Source organism: Miniopterus schreibersii (assembly GCF_964146895.1).
Source record: "Miniopterus schreibersii genome assembly, chromosome: 12".
Taxonomy (NCBI): Eukaryota; Metazoa; Chordata; class Mammalia; order Chiroptera; family Miniopteridae; genus Miniopterus; species Miniopterus schreibersii.
The window spans coordinates 73,167,598-73,180,557 of NC_138112.1; the positions used below are offsets into that span (position 1 = coordinate 73,167,598).

The 12,960-nt window shown below is 65.9% G+C and overlaps 2 protein-coding genes across 2 annotated transcripts in view; both read right to left on the bottom strand.

The window, feature by feature from the left end:
* Positions 1-4,955, bottom strand: part of LSP1 (lymphocyte specific protein 1) — a 35,506-nt gene extending 30,551 nt beyond the window's left edge. Inside the window, exon 1 of the mRNA XM_081154495.1 lies at positions 4,552-4,955. Coding sequence (XP_081010621.1) covers positions 4,552-4,622 — 71 coding nt within the window. The 5' untranslated portion in view covers positions 4,623-4,955. The remainder of the gene's footprint in view (positions 1-4,551) is intronic.
* A 5,093-nt stretch (positions 4,956-10,048) lies between these two features.
* TNNI2 (troponin I2, fast skeletal type) lies at positions 10,049-11,525 on the bottom strand. Its single transcript, XM_081153888.1, has 5 exons — positions 11,075-11,525; positions 10,849-10,977; positions 10,642-10,731; positions 10,356-10,532; positions 10,049-10,267 (listed from the first exon to the last, which is right to left on the bottom strand). The coding sequence occupies exons 2-5, from the start codon at positions 10,969-10,971 to the stop codon at positions 10,172-10,174; spliced, it is 486 nt and encodes a 161-aa protein (XP_081010014.1). The 5' UTR covers positions 10,972-10,977; positions 11,075-11,525; the 3' UTR covers positions 10,049-10,171.
* Between the last annotated feature and the right edge of the window lie 1,435 nt (positions 11,526-12,960).

Genomic DNA, 12,960 nt, shown 5'->3' on the forward strand with positions numbered 1-12,960 from the left:
TGAGATTGGGTTTGGAGCTGGGGCCAGGAGAGAGGCTACAGGCTTTTTTCTAGATTCTTCTGAAAAGAGCTGGCCAGATCCATCTGTCCCAAGCCCCATTTCTTTTTGTGAGGAGGCAACTGGGAGAAGAGGGGGAGGGGGAGGCAGCCTTGAGTCACCTCAGAAGCAAAACCAGCAACAGGGCAGGTATGTGTAGGAAGGAGGGCTGTGTCCTTCCCCGGTGCCCCTCACTGTCCTCACCCGCAGGCCCTCTGGCAGCTGGGAAAGTCAAGGCTCTGGGAGAGGGGGAAGTGGCTGCACCCACCACCATCTCCACTCTTACTGTCACCCCCACTCTAACCCCTACAGGCCGGGTCTCCTGCTTGTGCATGTGTGTGCACGCATGTGCACGGCCCCACGTAAGGGCCCCTCCCTTCCCTCAGCCGCACAGTGCCTGGCAACCAGGGACACGGGACCCTCGAGGACATGCAGGGGTCATGTTGTTTAGGTATCAGTGGGGGGATGGCTGTTCCTGCTGCCCCTGCTCCGCGAGGCCAGAGTCCCCCCCACACACACTCCTGTGCAGAAAGGTGGGTGCCTGGGAGGGGGCACAGGCATTCCCTGGGCACCAGGCAGTGGGCCCTCCCCACCAACTCCCACCCCACCAAGCCCCAATTTCCCAGCTTGGAGGCAATTAGCGGATGGAGTTTGGACAGGACTGGCCTGGCCCCAGCAGAGGGCCAGGGCCTTTCCTCCCCCACCCCCATCTGCCTGTGTCAGGCACCACAGGGCTGTGCTGGCCGGCAGGTGGGAGGCTTGATTTTCTCAATCCCTTAACCTCCTCTAAACCCCACATCCCACAGGCCCCAGCCTGCTCACCAGGTGGTGCCGGGGAGGGGTGAGGGGGCCCTGACCGCACCCCCCAGACTGTACTTTCTCCTCCAAATCTCAGCTCGTCATGGGCAGAGAGGCCCTGACCCTAGCTGCCTCGGGAACCTGGGGTTGGGGAGCTTGGGAAACCCCCTGCTGGTTGCCTTGTGGCCTTGGCCCCTGATCTCCAAGAAGCCCTCGGGAAGCCCCTAGGAAGAGCATCCCTGACGCAAAAGGGCTGGGGGCTGGGCTCTGGGAGGGGCCGGCCTGGAGAGAGGCTGACGCCTCTGGAAAGAACCAATTTGTTCTGACGGGGCCAGTATCATTTCTGCGTCCTGGGCAGGTCCCTGGGTGTTTCCCGCTGTGTCTTCATCTACATGGGCCTCAGAAGCGCCACCCTCACCCCTGTGGGCACCTCTGGGTGCAGAGCCGTCATGATGCTGCGTGGGGTTATCGAACACCTACAAGGGGTAGTCCAACCACTCCTGGGTCCCCCCGAGGCCTTACTGGGCCCCTGGCACCCTGACCTGGAGCCCACAGAGGGTCCAGGTTCTCCAGAGAGAGTCTGCAGGAAAGCAGTATCGGGGAGCGGTCTCTCCAGGCCAGGGCAGTGCGGGCCTGTCCCGGCCCCGCTGCTGGTCCGCCACCCTGGGCCCTGAAGCCAGCGTTGCTGCTGTGAAATGGGGGTCCTAGGAGCCGCCTCACTGGGCTCCGCAATGACAACTTCGGCCTGAAAGGTGTGGGGAGTCCGGCATGGGGACGGAGCTCACAGTCCCAGTTGCTACGATTCCCATGGTACAGATGAGGAAACTGAGGCCTCATCTCAGTTGACGCTAGTTCAGCTGTCAACCCTGGAAGCTGGTCATGCCCCTGGACTCTGCCCACCCTCCTCCTGCTGGCACTGGGGTCTCGGAGCCCAGGACAGCAGAGCCAATGGAGTTGGCCCCACCCCTGCTGCCAGGACTCCAAGGGGCCTCTTCCCACGGCCACACACAGGCCCACTGCTCCGGCACCCTCTGAGGGAAACCAAGGCAGAGGCCAGCCAGTAGAGTTGTGGAGGGCAGAGTGGCACTGGGCCAGCCCTCATGCCACCCGGGTAGGGGCTGGTCTGCCAGGTCAGCCCCCCTAGACCCTCTGGGCATGGCCCCTGTGTGGCTCCAGGGCTGTTTAACGAAGAGGCAGATGGGACCCAGGAGAGGGCAAGGGTGTGGGGAAGGATTTTCGATTAGCCAGGTCAGCAGGGCCGGGGGCCTGGGCCATCCCTCCCTCTCCCCACCCAAGGCGGGAATGCAGAGGGGTCCAGATGGAGGACGGGAGAAAGCCAGGACCTCCGCAGCCTCACGAGGGGAAAGGCATCTATCATCCGGTCCGAGCTCAGCCGCCCCTGCCCTGGGAAGTTCCCGGGGCCCCCAGACAGCTGGCCTGTGGGGAGGAGCGGAGGGGGCCTATCTGTGGGTCCCGAGGCCTGATCCCGCTCTGACTGGGAAGGACCCCCAGGACTCAGACCCCCAATTCTTCCACCCCAGCAGCCCACCGCCAGGGTGGTTCTGCCCAGCTCCACCCTCCCTCTCGAGTGGCCCTGGCACTGCCCGCTGCTCCGGGCCGTGTGCCCTTGCTGTACCAGGTGGTGTCTGGTCTTGCTGGGAGGTCAACGGGGTGAGAGGGCCCTCTGGGGGCCAGGCAGCACAGGGGGTTCCCACCCTTGGGGCAGCCTGAGGGCGCCGGCCTGCAGGGAGACTTCCTGAGGCCTGCAGCCCCTCCGCGGGCAGAGTGCGGCAGTTTGGGAGCAGGTCTCTGCTCCACTCCAGCCCAGCAGGCCCCGCAGACCTGGGAGCTCCCGAGGGGGTTCCAGCTGTACACTCTCCCCGGGCGCGGGGACTTCTCACCCCCACAGTAAAACCCCCAGTTCCCCCAGTCACCTCATGAAAGGAGAACCCACCACACCCTGAGTCTTGGTTTCGTTCTGAAAAGTCATGTTGCACACACACCACATGGGGGCGGGGAGGAAAGGAGGGAGGTGCCCTTGGGTGCCACGCTCTAGGGGCCGGGGTCCCTTAGGCCAGCTCTCCAGCTCAGGACCCCACACGGGGGCAGCCCAAGCCCCCGGGGACAGGCACCAGGCACCAGGCACCAGGCACCAGGACGACCTGGGCTCAGCCACACGGCCCCCCTCCTGCCGCCTGGGCTGAGGCTGCCTTGGCCCGCCCTCCACCCCCTCCCTCGGCTTGAATGACAGCTGGAAGGGGGGGGCCAAGGATGGGCCAAGGAGGGAGGCAGGGTTGCCCAGCCAGGAAGCTCAAGCTGTGCCCTTCTATGGGCATGAGGTGACCAAGGAGCAAGGGGAGCCGAGGGTTTGGATGGCGCTGACGTGAGGAGCCATTTCTGAGCCGGGCACAGCTGTCCCCAGTCACCTGCTGGGTGTCAGAGCACACGCACCCTGAGCCAGACCCCCCCAGGGGCCGCTGCCCAGCCTCCTGCCCCATCCCCATGCTCAGGCCCCTCAGACCCCGCACCAGCCCCGTGTGGGACCTCAGGTATGAGGCGGCCTCCACCTCCCTCCCTCGCACACACCTGCGCACACCTGCACACACGCACCTGCGCACGCTCACACAGACACTCCTCATTTCCCTCATTATCAGTAACAGCATCGCTCGGCGTCAGGTATTGCAGCCTGCAGCCTCCAGCAGAGGAGCTGGGGTCGGGATCCACTCTGCAAGTCAGCCCTGAGGCTCCTGGTCCCTGCCCGTGGGTCCCCTGTCTTCCCCGTCCTCCCTCAGGCCGCGGCTGTGGGCGGGTAAGATCAGCCCTGGGAGGTCCCATCTCCCTCCTGAGGACTTGGGGCGTCTCACCCCCTCTCCCTCTCACCTGGGGCCCTGCTCCTTCCCTCCTGCCCATCTGGGCAGCAGCCCGACTGTCCTCCTGGGCTGCTGGTCTCCATCCCCACATGGCTCTGCATCCCCCATCAGACATCCACCTGCCCCTGGAGCCCCACCTGTCCCCAGACATGCCCACTCCCATCTCCTCTGGTACTTGCACCGGACCCCCAAGGCGCAGCTCAGCCTGGGTGCCTGCCCTCCGACAGCCTTCCCCCCAGGCCCTGGGCCTTCCCGCCTGATTCCGCACAGGCCGGGGAGCACGGCTGCTTCCAACAGGCCTGGGGCCATGGGGTTTCTCAGCCCAGGTCTAGGGGGCAGCCAGGGCACCGGTGAACTTTGGGCCAGCAACCCACACACAGCCTCTGCCCTTGTCCCTCTACATTTCACCCCAACCAGCGGTCCTGCCTGGCATCAGATTGAGTCCCTGCCAGCATCCCCAGCCTCCATCACAACAGAGGGGGCCGCCTGGAGGAGGGCTTTCAGCTGAGCCTCAAGCTTGGGCTCTGAGGGTCCCAAGGGGAGCAGTCAGGTCCCCAGGCTTGGTCCAGGGTCCTCCCCACCCCACCCCACCCCCACCTCTCCCAGCACCAGCCCTGCCTGCCCAGGCCCAGGCCCAGGCTCCTGCCCAGCTGCCCAGGCCTCATCCTGGGTCCGCTCTCGGCCTCTCCCCGGGGAGGCCCAGCCGCAGAGGCGCAGAGAGGCACCCGCGCGGGGTCAGGCGGGTCCCAGGAAGGTGCCCCGTGGCGCCTCGACTTCAGGGTGGAGTGTGGCCGCCGGGTCAGTGCTCAGAACGGAGCGCCCGGCCCCTGGCCTCTGCGGCCCTTACCCTGCGCCTTCTTCGTGAACCAGGAGCTCCTCCTGCTCCTCGACGCCGGGGTGCCCGGGAGCCTCCGCCATGGGCCTGGTGCTCGGGTGTCCTCGCCGTGTGTGCTGGGTGCCGGGCGCTTCCTGGGGCGGCGGTCGAGCCTCCGCCCCCAGCCGGGTTTCACTTCTCCCTTCTGCTGCAGGTTGAGGTTTGGGCCTGGGCTGGGGTGTTGTTTTTAATCTGTTGCTGCGAGAGGAGGGAGAAGAGTACCAGCCGCCAGGAAGCGTTGAGCAAGTCTCAGGAGCTGGGTGACAGGCCCAGGAAGGTGGAGGGGGTGCTGTGGGGCTGGGACACCCTCGGGTGGCCCAGAGTCCCAGGGCCCACACAGGAGCCCTGACGCTCCTCCTGGGACCCCTGGCAGCCGTGGCCTCGAAGGCCCTGTGTGCAGAACGCTCTGGCTGCCCCCAGCTCCGGGGCGTGGTTCTGGTCCCCCAGCCCGGCCCGGCCGGCGTGACTCTGTTGGTTAAGCATCGTCCGTGCACCAAAAGGTTACCAGTTCGATTCCTGGTCAGGGCACCTGTCCAGGTTTCGCTTTTGACCCCTGGTAGGGGCCCATGCAAGAGGCAACCAATCAATGTTTCTCTCTCTCACTCTCTCTCTCCCTTCCTTCCTCTAAGTATGTCCTCAGGTGAGGGTTAAAAATAAATAAAATTTTTAAAAGATTTCAAGTGAGACACAGGGGAGTGTGAAACCAAGCGGGGTCCTTCCAGGCCCCGGGGGGGGGGGGGTGAAGCTCCCAAGCCACCTGCCCTGCTCCACTCCCCTTTACCACCTGAGACAGAAGGTGCCTGTGACCCCCAAGCGTCTGCCAGACCCCAGGGCCCTGCAGATGGGCACCCCTCTCCCCTCCGTCTGTCCTTCACCCACAGTCCCGGAGGCAGCCTGACTCCTCCTACTATGGGTTGAGCTGTGTCCCTGAGTCACAGACTGGAGTCCTCACCCCGGTACCTCCGAGTGAGGCCTGACTTGGAAAGAGGTCACTGCTGCTGGTGGAGCCGAGGTCACTGGGGTGAGTCCTAACCCAACATGTCCTTGTAAAAGGGGACATTTGGGGACAGACTTGCACACAGGGAGATGCCACGTGAACATGAAGGCAGAGACCAGAGTGACATGTCTACAAGCCAAGGAGGCCCACAGATGCCAGGAAACCTCCAGAAGCTGGGGTGGGGCTGGACCAGCCTCCCTCATGGGCTCCATCGGGGACCAGCCCTGGGGCACCGTGATCTGGGACATCCAGCCTCCAGGACCAGGGACAATGCCTTTCTGCTGTTTAATCCCTCATCTGTGAGACTTGTCAAGGCCGCCCCAGGACACGCACGCCCCTCCTTCCAGCTGTGTGTCCAGCAAACAGGCTCCCATTACTTGCTGGGGCCAGAGTGGCAGCCACCTGTCTGGCAGGAGCACTCTGTCTCCATGGAGACACACAGCGGCCACGTCAAGGACACGCTGGGGGCTCTGGGGACCCACAGGGTGCTGTGCAGGTGCAGCTCCCCATGGTCACCCCGACTACCCTCCTGTGCTCATCTCCCACTTCACGGAGAAATGGAAGGGGGCTCCTCCTCTGAGGTCAGGCCCTAACCACTCCGTGCTGAGACTCTGCCCCCCAGCACTCAGCTCCCCCCGAAGCCCAGCCACCTCGCTGTTGATCAGCCCCTCTGCCCATCCCCCAGCCTCTCCATCCCACTATTGTGTTTGTGCTCAAATTTCTCACATCTTTCAAAAAATCAACGTGAAGCTGCCCTGGACGGGACCTTCTCAGGCCTTCCTTCCCACCTCCCTCCCTGTTTCCCTCCCTCTCTCCCACTGTGGGACCAGCTGTGCATATTGGGGGGCTGCCTGGGCCCCCCGGACAGCAAGTTGACCAGTCTGGGCCCTACCTGTGAGTCACCCCTAGAAACAGGTGCCCATCGTTCATTCACTTGGTGTCATTCACCCAAACTCTAGGGTGGGGTGGGGTGCAGAGCCCTCCTCTTGTCTGTCCCTGTGCCCCCAAACCTGCTGTAGTGTCCAGGGACGTGATTAATGCACCAGCAAAGCAACAAGGTTGTCAGAGGTCAGGACAGAGTATGCTCTGTGTGAGGCCAGGGGGAACCCCAGGAAGGCAAAGGGGACCTGAGCCAAGGGGTGCAGGATCCTGACAGGCTGGCTGGGAAGGGTCTGTGCGAGGCAGGGGGCAGAGGGACACTGACTGTGCTGCTATGGGGCCTCACACAGACCGTCCAGGGGCAGCTGGGCACCTGGGCACCTGCAGAAGGTGGCCTCAAAGGCCCAGGTGAGTCCCCAGGGAGGGCAATGTCAGGGGCACACGCTCGTGACATCAAGAGATGAGACTCCAGGGAGGGGGTGGGATGAGTGGGGGGAGTGATTGAAGAAAGTCCGGATGGGAAAGTGGTCAGCACCCAGGGCAGGGCAGGTGGGGGGGGGGGGGAACAGAGCAGGTCTGGCGGGCAAACCGGCCGGAGCACCGAGGTCCTAAGTCATAGGCGTGAGCACCAGCCAGGCTGCCCAAGCAGGCGGGGGGGTCATCACCGGCCAGCACTCGGGTCAACACTCGGGGTCCCAGGGCCAGAGCAGGGCAGAGGCTGCCCTTGGGGGTGGGACAAAGGCCAGGCAGAGTGGCAGGGCAATTGGAAGGCTCTTGGGTCGGAGGCTGGATGACGGCGGAGGCAGAAGGCAGCCAGTGCGCAGGGTGTTTGGGGATCCAGGAGAAGAATGTTGGGGGTCAGGGGAAGCAACCATGTGGGCTGGAGAGAGAGGTGGTCTCCGAGAGGGTCATGGGCCAAATGGTGTCCCCTGAGAACTCCCACATTCAGGTCCTACCCCTCAGGACCCTTGAGCATGACCTGCTTAGGAAACAGGGAATCTACATGCGATCGAGCGGAAATGGGGTCACCAGGGTGGGCCTCGTCCAATGTGACTGGTGTCCCCATAAGAAGAGGAGACCAGGACACAGACACGCAGAGGGACGACTGTGTGGGGACAGGGGGAGAAGACGGGCGTCTACCCGCCCGGGAGAGAGGCCTCGGGGGGAGCCAGCCCTGCCACGCCTGGATCTCGGACCCCAGCCTCCGGGACGGGGGGACAGTACACGTCTGTGGTTTAACCTGACGTCTGCGGGACTTTATACGGGGACTCAGGACACTGACACAGGGATCCCGTCAGCCAGGGAAGGCATCACTGCCCCCTCCATGGATGGTCACGGAGGCCCCGATGGCCCGAGTGCTCGGGGCTAATGGACATCATGGTCGGCGGGGGGCTCATGGAAGGTTTCCTGGAGGCGACTGCAAGGGGACCTGACGGTGGGGAGAGGTGGCTGCGGAATTGCCCAGGACACGCTCTGGGCCTCGTGCTCGGGTGGGGATGGTGGGACCAAGAGGGCCGGGACCAGGGGGCTGGCTCCCAGGAGGTGCCGGCCGTCCCGCCTCGCCTGTCCGTCCCTGGAGGCAGGTAAGCCCATCTCCACACCCATTTTATAGTCTGGGAAACTGAGGCCCAGCAGCTTATCGGATCCATGAGGAGAAGTGAGTGGGGCCAAGGAGGAGGGGGCGGGGCAGCCGGGTGACAGGGAGGCTGCGGACTGTGGGTCACGGGGCCCAGGCAGAGCTGGTGCTTGGAGACCAACGAGGGAGCAGAGCCGGCCAGGTGGCCGTGCTGTTTGCTAACACGAGAGGTCTCCTGCCACCTGAGCACAGCACAGGTGTCCCAGTCAGCGCCTTTCACACGAAGCCGCGCTTTATCTCGACCACCGGTCTGCGTCCTTGTCACCTGCTCCCACCGGTTTCCTTTATTTACTTCCGTTGGTTTTGCCCACCTGTTTGCTTTCAGGCCCGGCTCGCCTGGGCCCTCTGCCCCAGCCCTGCACGGCGTCATCCGGGGAGCCCCGGTCCCTTCCGAGGAGGGGGGTGGTCAGGCACCCAGGCTTGGGGGCTCCTCGTGGGCTTCGCAGGGGCAGGGGCAGGGCCCAAAGAGCTGCGGCCCCGCCCGCACCTGCGCCTCCCCGCACAGGTGCGCCCCCCCCTGTGAGCCCCGCCCGCCCGCATCCCTACCTCCACCTCCACACCCCCTCCTGCGCTCCCCACTTCTCACCCCCCCACCCCTGTCCCTGCAGCCTGCCCTCCCTGCCCTGGGGCTTCGGGCGGCTGTGTCCACCCCCCACCTCCAGCTCCATTTGGAGGCCTTTTCCCCTCCCCTGCCCACCCGAGGGCATTGCCCACCACTCACTTCTGAGGACCCCGCCTCCCGCCCAGACTCCTGTACCCACTTCTGTCGCTGGGTGCTCCAGCCACCAAAGCCCATTCCCTGAATCCACTGCCCACCCCCGCTCTGGCCCCGCACAGAGGAGCCCCAGGTGGCCCTCAGCTGAGGCCCGGATGCTCTCCCCACGCCTCTGGGCCTGGCTGCACTCACTGGGCAGTGACGCTGTGGTCATCTGTGCTCTCCTGGCCCCAGGGGGGAGCAAGGGGATGTCCCCGGAGGCCTGGCCTTTCCCTAAGGTGGCTGGAACCGGCAGCAGGCAGGGGGCCCCGGGGTGATAAGCTTGGCCCAGAGCTGCAAGGTCACCTGGTTGAGGCCCGTGGGAGCTATTCAGAGGACACAGCCGGACCCCAGGCTGCAGCGGGTGGGAGCGGGACTCAGGGAAGGCCACGGGGCACCAGCTGACGTCAAGCCCCGCGGTCCCTCGAGGCGGCCAAGGCTGAAGGCAGCTGCCCCCCGTCTCCGGCCCCGGCAGATCAATCGCTGGGACCTCCGGAGGGCGAGGGCAGCTCGACAGCCCCTCCGTCACGGGGCCCGGCCATGGCCTCCCGGGCTCCCCATCAGAGATCTGAGCAAAGGGACCTTGGCGGGCGGGCTGCTGCCCCATCTATCACGGGGAGGCTGGCAGCCGCGGCCTTGCTGTGACAGCCCCCATCCGGCCTGGCAGGGACACGGTCCCTTGATGTGTGAGGTGGGCCAGGGCCTTGGGGCTGAGCAGAGAGGAGTCCCGGGCCCTCCTGCTGGGCCGAGTGGGGCCAGGTTGGCCTGTCCTCCATCCCTGGGGGAGCTCGGTCCCCAGTCCCTGTGAGCCCCTACCCCTGGGCATAAGCCACACTGGGAGGGCCGCCAGAGCAGGGCTGCCCCGTGTGACCCCTGTGGAAGGCTGTGGGGTCTGGGGAGGGCAGCCTGGGAGGAGTGGGAGTTCCCACCCTGTACACTCCAGCCACGGCCACGGCCTGGACTTGTGTCAAATTGAGATGCTCTCTGGGCGGGCAGGACCCCTCATAATGGCTGTGCAAACCGACAAATGATCTCATTTTGAGGACCTCTGCTCAGACATGACTCAGGCTGCCTGTCTCCAGACCCTGAGGGGTCAGGATTGCCCCGAGCAAGCCCGGGGAGCACCCGGGAGCTGACCCCTGGGTGCGGAGTGCAGAGGCTCTCGGCCTGTGGGCAGAGGCTGGGCTAGACCACAGCAGACCGGTCAGGGGGCTGGAAGCCTTTATTGACGGCTGTGCTGAGCGGGCGCCCCCGGCGGCTCCCCGGGCCCGTCCCCGGCGGCTCCGCTGGGCGCCAGGGCGCCCGCAGGCCTGGCGGCGCTGGGGGCCTAGGACTCGGACTCGAACATCTTCTTCCGGCCCTCCATGCCCGACTTCTCCTCGATGTTCTTCCTCCAGTCGCCCACGTCGCGCAGGTCCCGCTCCTGGGGGTGGGCGGGAAAGGCTCAGGCCCACCGCCCGGCCAGGCCCGGTTCCCCTCTGTGACGGGGTCCCCGCGGGGAGGGGCGGTACCTTCTCGGTGTCCTCCTTCTTGACCTGCTTCAGGTTGGCCCTCAGGTCCATGCACACCTTGTGCTTCGAGCCCAGCAGGGCCTTGAGCATGGCGTCGGCCGACATGCGCACCCTCCTCAGCGGCGGCCTCTTGAACTTGCCCCTCAGGTCGAACAGCTTCTGGTTCATGTCCTCCAGCTGCGGGGCGCAGGGGTGCGGGGCTGGGCGGGAGCCGCGGCCAGGCCGCCGGGACCCCCCAACGTGCCCCCGCGCCCGCCCCCCCCCCCCGGGGGCGCCCCGGCCTCACCTCCTTGGTGCTCTTCTGCACCTTCACCTCCATGTCGTATTTCTCCTCCTCGGCCGCGTCCACCTTGGCGTGCAGCTGCTTGCAGAGCTCCTGGGGTGGGCGGCAGCGGGCGGGTGGGTGGCCGTCCTAAGGCTTGAGCCCTCCCTGCCCTGGTCCCCTGCGCGCCCCCTTGACCCGCGGGGAAACCGAGGCGGGGCGGGCGGGCACCTGCAGCTCGGCCGTGGAGCCGGGGATGTGCAGCGGGGGGCAGTGCTCCGACAGGTAGTTCTGCTTCTCGGTCTCGCGGCGACTCTCCTCTTTCTCCAGCTCCGTGGCCGCGATCTGGAGCATGACGCTCTGGGGGGGGCGGCGGGCGTGAGGGGCTGCATTCGGCCGCCCGGCCTGCCGGGCCCCCCGGCCCTCCCCAGGGCGGCCCTCCCCAGGGCGCACCTACCTTGAGGTGCTGCCTGCGGGCCGTGATGGCCCTGTTTCGCTTCTGCAAGGCAGGGGAGAGAGGCAGAGTCAGGGCCGGGCCTGCCGGGCCAGCCGCATCCCGCCCCCTCGCCGCCTGGCCACGTCCTGCTCAGGGGACAGCTGGGCCCGGGGGGCTCCAGGTGCTGCCCAGGAGGCACACAGGGCGTGAAGATGAGGCTGCAGGGGGTCCCTGCAGGGCCAGGGGGTGGGGTGTAGTAAGTAGACAGAACCATTTCCAGGGTGACCAGGCCACAACCCCACTTCCCCTGCCCCGTGAGGCAACGGCAGCCACTTCCTCTGTTGCGTCACTGTCTGCCGGGTGGGGTGCGGTGTCTTCCTGGGCCTTGAAACTCTGACCTCTGACTTAACCCCAGTGGGGGGGGCTCCCATCCCTTCTGTGTTTCACCCCCAAAAAGATACTCACCTCATCACTGTCCCAGGAGGGTGGGCAGGGGTGGGGGAGAGAAGAGAGAGGTTAGGGACCGGTGATGCGGTGGGAGTGATGGGACAGGGGAGGCCAGGGTGGGCAGAGACCCCTGCCCGGGGTGGGGGGGGGCAGGGGCACTGGGCTTGGGGACATCACTTACTCCCCCATCTTGAGGTCCTGGGCTTAGAGCCTGTAGGAGAGAAAGTTGGGGCATCAGGGCTTCGGAGCCATTGGGGGTGCAGCACCTCACCTTCCCCGGGCCCCCTGCCACCCGACCCCTGACTCCAACCTCCTGGGTGTGGGGGGGGGCTGCATCTTGGAATTCCCTGGGGTGAGAAGGAAGGGGAGAAAGTGTTCCCAATATGTCCCGGGCGGGGCCCCGGGTGTGCAGCTGTCCCCGAGGGCGGGGCGGGACGGGCCAGCGCAGGTGGCCGCCAGAGCCACCCTACTATTTTTATCTCTGCTCCTTCGGCTTTGGGCCCAAGTGCCTGCGAGAAGCTGCTCCCCAGTTCAGCCTGGGGTCCCTGGACACAGAAAGACCCCTGCCGGTGTTCCGGAAACAAGGCCTGGTCGTCGAGAACTGTCCGGGCCCCCCCGCCTTACCCCAGCCCACCTCCCGCTGGGTCTCCATCTCGCTCCCAGCTCCAGGGAAGCCCCCCAGGAAGGCTGTTGGTGGTGACCCGCAGCCCCCAGACCCCCGCCCAGGGAAGTCCTCCTGCGAACTAGCTCGAGTATCGCCTGCCCCGGCCTGGGCTGGCCCACCGGCCTCACCTAGCTTCCGGGCGGCTGCACTGGGAGCGAGGTCAGGCTGGCAGTGTGGAGTTGGGCTGGTGGGCCCAGGGGGAGGGGTATAAATGTCCTCCCCCAGGCTGGGCCCCTGCTCAGAAAGGACATGGAGCCCTCCTCAGACCAATGGGGGCACAGGGACCTTCCCACCTGCCCGGGCCGCCTGGTCCGGCCCAGCCACATGCTGCCGTCCAGTCCAAGAAGTCTTGGGGGGGGGGGGTGCCGAGGTTGGGTTGCTCTATTTAGGGATCAGTGACGAGCTTGAGAAACTCCTGGTTCTTGCAAGGAGCCCGTGGGCAGCTGCGTGTGGCCCTGTTGGGCTGTGGTGGATGCACGGCTCAGGGGTCACCTGAGCAGTCCCTCGGAGCTGGGCCCCACTGGGTCCCACCGCACAGTTTTCTCCTGGGGACCACCACTGCCTCTCCTGCAGCCCACGGTTCCCCTCCCAGCCCAGGGGCATCTCTGCCACTAGCTGGCCATGTCCCCTTTCTCCAATCCAGCTCTGGAGCAAGGCCTGGACCCCCTAAAATGGCCTCTGGGCCTGCGGCCGGGCCCGGGGTCTCTGGGGTGGGAATGTGATCATTCCTTCCCGCCCAGAACAGGCGAGGGGGTGCGGTGGACGTGCAGCCATGCGGGGCGCCCCACCCGAGGGC

Coding starts and splice junctions, on each gene's coding strand:
- TNNI2 (XM_081153888.1), bottom strand. CDS start 10,971: ATGCTCCAGATCGCGGCCACGGAGCTGGAGAAAGAGGAGAGTCGCCGC. Junction 10,533..10,641: donor TGCAGAAGAGCACCAAGGAG/GTGAGGCCGGGG, acceptor TGCGCCCCGCAG/CTGGAGGACATGAACCAGAA. Junction 10,268..10,355: donor AGAAGGAGGACACCGAGAAG/GTACCGCCCCTC, acceptor GCCCACCCCCAG/GAGCGGGACCTGCGCGACGT.